The sequence below is a fragment of the Folsomia candida genome, unplaced genomic scaffold, assembly GCF_002217175.1.
Source record: "Folsomia candida strain VU population unplaced genomic scaffold, ASM221717v1 Fcan01_Sc010, whole genome shotgun sequence".
NCBI lineage: Eukaryota > Metazoa > Arthropoda > Collembola > Entomobryomorpha > Isotomidae > Folsomia > Folsomia candida.
Window position 1 is genome coordinate 2,354,773 of NW_019091202.1, and position 7,135 is coordinate 2,361,907.

Sequence of the window (7,135 nt, forward strand, 5' to 3'; positions counted from 1 at the left end):
ATTTTGCATCTATAAATTAACTTCCATTTTTAGGGTCGTGTTTTTTTAATTAAACATACTGATTTATGTTTCATTATTTAACAATTTGGCTTTACAATTCGAAAGTGTGGATAAACACTGGTTCAAAATTATTCTAGGAATTATTTCTCTTCGAATTATGAGCTAAGTTTTAACGATATTTCTGCACAGATACATACAATCTCCCAAAATTCGTAAATAGTTGAATGCAAGTCGATCACAAAAAACTGGTGATGCATGCTTAATATTATTTATTTTACGGATTCTTTATGTGAATAAAATTGCACAAATTGTAATCTAATAGATTAGAATATTTAGTGGGAAATATGTACATGCATAAATCTCTCATATACATAATTATGTACATACCTCTACCTTGTATTAATTACTTGAGAACTAAAGAATATGTACACGTAATTTGCATGATGTAAATACTCGTTTAAATTTCCATAACTATGTAGAAATGTAAAAATTTTATCGAGTGTTTCCGAGTTAACATGTCGACATAGGACTAATAGATGTGTAATTACTAATTTTGTAGCACAACTTGCTAATTATTTCACCTGAGAACCAATTTGTTATTAAATTAAAGTTATAAAAGCAAAGTTTTTAAACACAATTTAGAAAATTCCACGTTACCGAGCCCATGCATATTTCTTCCTGTATCGCATACACAATTGGATGAACAAAGGCTTCCGAGAAAGACAATGGGCATCAACCGACACATTCAGCTTTCGCCTGTAATTAGCTCCGGGGCCCGTGCCGTGCTTTCTTCGTATCTCTCACCTTTTCATACATACGTATGTATATATAGCCGAATATCAAATACCGATGTATTTTCAAATCTTTTCTTTGTTTTTTATTATACGTGGTCATCAGACCAATGCGTCACACCGCCACACCTTGGTTCCCATGCCCACTGTCCACCATAAACATGAACATTCCTTTCCTCAAAACTTTTGCATATGCATATGTCACTTATTTTTGCTATCTTTCATAATTTTTTAAGTTGACTGAAGTACAAATTTTTAATCTGCAGAAAGCCTTAACAAATTATAAGACCATCGGAGAAAGTGTAAAAAACTTCATAAATCATAAATTATTGTATTTGAAATCGTTCAAAAAATTAATTTCTTAATTGTAATAAACTCAAATTTTGAATCTGCACAAGCTGTAAAGGTTTTTAAAAAAACTTATGTGATTTTATTAAATATTTGTCAAGCCCCTCCTGGCATTTCATATTTATAATCGCAAACAGTTCAAAAATCCTACAATTCTGAACACTGAATTGTTTGACGCGAATTTTGTCTCTCGACAATTTAAGGGACTCTTGGAAGTGAACAATAGCACTCGGCTTTAGGCGCGTTTAGTTGCCATGGAGATTGAGATGCGCCCCATCCCACCACACGGGCCCGACCAAGAAATCGTCCGTCCGCCTCATCCTGGTTTCCAGCGGATGCTACTTTACATTGCAAACGAACAATATGAAAATGTACGAAACAAGTGGACAAAGTGGATGTCATTGCAACCATCACCAGATTCCGGATGGGTTCAAGTCTTCGAAAAATTGCCCGGTTTTAGACAAGCTGTGAAACCAGGACTACATCCCTTGATGAGGTAATTTTAAGCTTCTAAAAAAATTATTCATGAATTATAAATTCGAATGCCGGGAGCAGGTCACAATTAATGGAACTTTAGAGCCCTCCCGTGTTTAGGTTTTAACTAATCTCATTTTTGTTGAGTCTCAAAACCCCAAGATGTGATTTTTTAGCTTTCGTCATTTAATGTGAAATGGGCGAGTAACAAAAATTCCGAAAAATGTGCGATTAACCATATTGCATTTATTCGTGTTCAAAAAAAAGGTCCTTCATTCAAAATTCTTGCAATTTTGAAAATTGGAAAAAATTATTCATAATTCATTGGGAAAATTTACTAACAATTAATAATTCGGTATTCATTTTATCTTAAGTAAACTTTATGTGGATTTCGCAATATGAACAAGCGGGCGTGAAAAATAGGATAATGCCTAAAATTATTTATTCATTCTTCTTAATCATCAAATGTACAAAGGTTTACACGGTATTCCGACATTCCAACATTTTACAAAAATTATTCACTCATTACTCATGAATTTGTCGAATAATGAATGATTAATTTATCCACTCTTGATTAAGTAAATGAATATGTACGAACAGAGGTGATAGAATTTATTAATTTAGTGATTTTATATTATTTCACCTACAAGGCAAATGTTGCATATTATCAATTGCGCCCACTATACATACCTTTAGTATTAGCTAAATACTCAATTTTACGCATTCTTTTAATGCATGCGGTTTGCAAAAGGGACACGGTCCACCATTTATAGAGGTCTGTGGTTGACATATTTCTGCCCATTTTTCACAACGTCTATAGGTCTCAATTGCTATTTTTCGCATGTTGACACACCTGTACACGCTCTGTGGGGAACATTTTTTAGGCTGAGCTAACTCTTGGCCGCAAAATTCGACCCAGGTGCCTGTAGTATTAATGTTGGGCGGACACATGCACTCCCCCACAGATTCACGTGTCCTGACTCTATCCATGGAATCCAGATCTTCTTTCGACGGGGCATACCCAGCAAAGGACGTGCCGATAAAGATAGTGACGATGGCGAGTATTTGAAGATTTCTCATCTTCCTGTAATCCGTCAGCTTGACCACATAATAAATATTATAAAAGTACTTATCGTATTAATTCTGAAATCTGTCGAATTAATTCCAATTATTAGAATTTATATACATCCAATTACCTGAGTCCGTTTGAGAAAAATTAATTTACTGAATGGCGATCAGTTTTGTTGGACAGAAATTCAGGCTAATAGCAAAGTTAGAATGGAAACTTTATTCGAATGTCGACGTCTTAATGATCTAATTGTTGTCATAAAATGTATTTATGACATTCTTCCTTTCTTTCAGGGCCTTTTGGTTCATTGTGGTTTTGCTTTGTTGCATCATTGTGTACCTCATTATAAAAGAGGGCATAAAGAGAACCATGGGGCATCCACTAGTCGTGTCAACGGAAACAGAAGAAGTTGGAATCACGAATATCGACTTCCCACAAGTAACCGTTAGTCATCTTGGTGGCTTGAAGCTCACTTCCATATTACAAGCACATGAGTAAGGGTCCATATTTTGCATTGATACTTTGGTTGCGAGTTTAAATTGCTTTATAGGGTTAACATGAACCTGCAACCTTATCAAAACTTTTCCACCCATATGTCCCACAAGGTTTTGATTGCTTAATGTACATATACTTTACGGTTGTATTTTTTTCTAGTAATGATGTGGACGCCAGATTTTCTGCTAATGTGAAAACCGAGGATGGAGTTTTATGGAACAGAAATGACACCGGCGCGCTTCAACAAGTTATTGATCAAGCTTGTTCCTATCAAACTACTTACGCGGGATTGAACAACGTCGAAAATGATGATAATGGTAACACTCATTTATATGTAAACAGCAAGAGCTACAATCTCATGGACGATCCAACATCCCAGATAATGACAGAGAAAATTATTCCGTTCCTTAAAAAAGTAAAGTCCACCAAATATGTTGGTGAATATTTGTATACATGCTGGGTTTTAATTTATAGGCAACTTATAATTGCTCTGACGTAATCGCGGGGTGTTTTCTTAATGAAATATCTATCCCTTGCGCATTATTGTTCAAGAAACGCTTCTCCGAGTGGGGTAGCACGTGCATGTTCAACGGCATCCCAGGGCTAGTTAGCAGACGGTAAGTTCCATTACATTCAGGTTAATACACTTAGGATTCTTTATTTTGCTTCCACTAATCCAATTTCACGTTAAACATTCCTGTCTTGAATTAAATGTCTTCAATAAATTTTGTTCCGTTGTATCTCTTGGAACTAGCAACCATCCATTTTTCCTCGAAGGCCTAAGAACAATCTTCAACATCAATTTACAGATTCCAAACCATGCAGACAGTCATTAGCGAAGAGGAATATACCCCCAACGAGCTTGAAGCATGGAAGGAGGCTAAATTAGACCAAGATATTGGGCAAGCAAAACCGAAAATAATAGGCCCAGTTCGTACCCCTTGGAGACAAACCTCTGCTGGAAAAACGTCAGGTTTATCGTTTATCATAAAAGATGAAATACTTGATAAAGGATGTGTCCATGGCGAGGGAAAAGGGTTCATGGTATGTCTAGGTTAATTCTATAGGCTGTTGGATAATTAAAAACTTCTAGTGTATTAGCAATTCTCAAAATATATCAAGCTCGCCGTTGCTCATCCGTCTGACGAGCCTAAAATTAAGCCTTTCGGGAAATCCATGCCCTTCGGACATGAAGTATTTATTTCAATCAATCCAATTCTACTATTGGCGGATGGTGATATTAAAAAGATGCCATTGGTATGTTCTAATCCATAAAAGATTGCCTGCAATGCATACACGATAATAATAATAACTTTGAAACACTTGGCCAGGATGAGCGTGGTTGCTTTTTTAGTGATGACAAAGCAGGCGCCAACTTGAAGTATTATGAGAAATATACTAAGCAAAATTGTTTCCAAGAATGCATTGCTGATGCCGTCGACGCAAAGTGTCATTGTAAAGGAATTGTAAACCCAGGTAAACAATACAGTTCAAATTGTTATTCAAAAAATGCATGATTCATACAATAGGTGACCCAAAACGAGCATTGTGCGATACATATCACTCGACGAAATGTGCAATACAAAAAGAAAGTAAGGCCGCCTTAGTAACACGTAATTAAAATATGACAAATGAATTACCAAGTCAATATATTTGTTCCCAGAGGAGATGTATGACGAAGGCATACAAGATTCTTGTAAGAAATGTCGACCTAGTTGTCGACAAACCAAGTACACCACGTCTGTCACTTGGAGTCCATTAACGCAAAAACACATGGCGTTGTACAGGAACAAATACAAGGAGCAATTGATGTAAGCAAAATCACTTTAAATTAATTAAATGTAGTAATAGGTCCAACCGTTAATTGTTGTGCTGGACCGCTAATCCCACTATCCGCATAACCCGTTAAGAATAACGTTACCTTGAAATTAAAAAGCTTAAATTTCAAAACGCCACGTAGTTCGTACTTTCTGTACATATTGACATAAATTTACCAATTCGTTCCTGACAAATTTCACTGCATGGGTACACACACAGGTAAATATACTTTTTTAATACCGTAGTAACAATGAGACGTTCTCCATCGTCTACGTCTACTTTGAAATGGACTCCGTCCAAGCGTCACGAAGAAGTGCAAGATACAGCACCTTTGAGGAAGTTGGTAAATGCCACTAATTTTACGTGCATTATTTTTGTATTTTTCTGTAATGGTAAGTCCGAAATTCGAAACAGGTCTTGTGGGCGGAACGATTTCCATGATCACTGGCCTGACCTTGCTGGACATCATCGAAGCAATTGTCGTCATCGCAGCTCTAATTATGGCTCAGCACAAGATTAGGACGAGTATCAGCCAAATGGAATGTAAGCATCTTATTCAAAACAATGTGGTGAGCAAAGCTGACAAATATCACAAATATTTTGAATCATTTCAGTTACCTGGCCCAGCCGTATTCCACGCTTTACATTGCGTGCCCCACCTCCCCAAGAAATTATTGACCTACCCGTAATTAATGTTGACCATTTGGACGTCCAAGAAATTGTTGAGCAGCTTACAATTGATGTCGAGCCTCTGGAACCCCAAGAAACTGTCGAGCCTCCAATTGTCATTAGTGGCCAACCAGGAAATCCATCCCCACCCGAGCATCCGCTGGAAAATCTTCCCGGATTTATCGTCTAATTTTCGAGACGATCAATTCTCCCGAAGAGGTCAGCGAGATTTTTTTAAATACAAAAACCTGCACCATTTCTCGAAGAACGATCATATTGTAAACATAACCTTGGCAACGCTCGAAAACAATTCCAATCATATTGTAAATACATAAGTGCACGAAACACAATTTAAAAATATTTTACACAAAATGTGTGCACGCTACAAAGTTGCTTATGTACATACAATTGATACAAGTTTAATTAGTAGTTTTGGAATCAGTGGCGGTGGAACCGTGGAGAAAATGCCAACAAAAGTACCATGTCCAACTAGAGATTTTGGGCACAATTGTATTCAGCCCGTACACTTTGTATTTTAAAATCTTACCCTCCTAACGGTGTCTCCACAGTTCCGAAGCGACTGCAATAACGGCACCGACACAATAACACAATATGCTATTGTTCTACAACGGATAGGATATGACGCAGTTGTACCGATGTTGAGTGGGATTTTGGCACGGACAAAAAGTCCTGTTTTCATGTGAATCGAGCGTGCACGCGCTCTTCCCTACTTTTGCACTGATCCATGTGAAATTTTAAACTTTCTCCTAGAGATGCGAAATTTGGCATGCACATGCACAAACATATGCTGCATCATAATATAACATCAATTCCCGTTCCGTTCGCTATAAATTTTTCAGGGAAAATCAAAAACCAAGTGGAATATGGGTGACATTTGGTTTTAGGTTTTTCCTGAAAAATTTACAGCGAACGGAACGGGAATTGATGTTATATTTTGATGCAGCATATCTTGGTACATGTGCATGCCAAATTTTGCATCTCTAGGACAAAGTTAAAATTTTCACATGAATCAGTGCAAAAGTGGGGAAGAGCGCGTGCACGCTCGATTCACATGAAAACAAGACTTTTTGTCCGTGCCAGAATCCCACTCAACATCAGTACAAGTGCACATACTTTCTTCATTCACCTGCGATGAGGTAGCGGAGATTATGGAGCCGTACAATAATGCCAAATTATCCACCATAGAGACTCCCAACTTTGTAAAATAATCGCTTTTTTAGATCTTTTCTCAAAACACTTTTTTCTCGACTCCGTATGCGATGTCATTCTTTTTTTATTATTCAAAAATAAAATTATCTTAACCCTGATTTTATTTTAAAGCAAAAATATTGGAAAAAATTTCGAAATCGCACGCGGAGTTGAGGAAAAAAGCCTTTTGTAAAAGAACGAAAAAATCGATTTTTTACTAAGTTGGAACTCCTTAATATTCTCAACATACATAGGTACATAT

The 7,135-nt window shown here is 36.7% G+C and overlaps 1 protein-coding gene across 1 annotated transcript; it reads left to right on the top strand.

Annotated features, from left to right (window-relative positions):
* The first annotated feature begins 1,393 nt into the window (after window positions 1-1,393).
* Window positions 1,394-5,854, top strand: LOC110854791 (pickpocket protein 28). Its single transcript, XM_022103238.1, has 12 exons — window positions 1,394-1,635; window positions 2,976-3,176; window positions 3,337-3,592; window positions 3,652-3,794; window positions 3,987-4,221; window positions 4,300-4,434; window positions 4,509-4,653; window positions 4,707-4,769; window positions 4,841-4,988; window positions 5,241-5,338; window positions 5,410-5,538; window positions 5,610-5,854. Exons 1-12 carry the CDS (start codon window positions 1,394-1,396, stop codon window positions 5,852-5,854), a joined length of 2,040 nt encoding a protein of 679 aa, XP_021958930.1.
* Window positions 5,855-7,135: the final 1,281 nt, after the last annotated feature.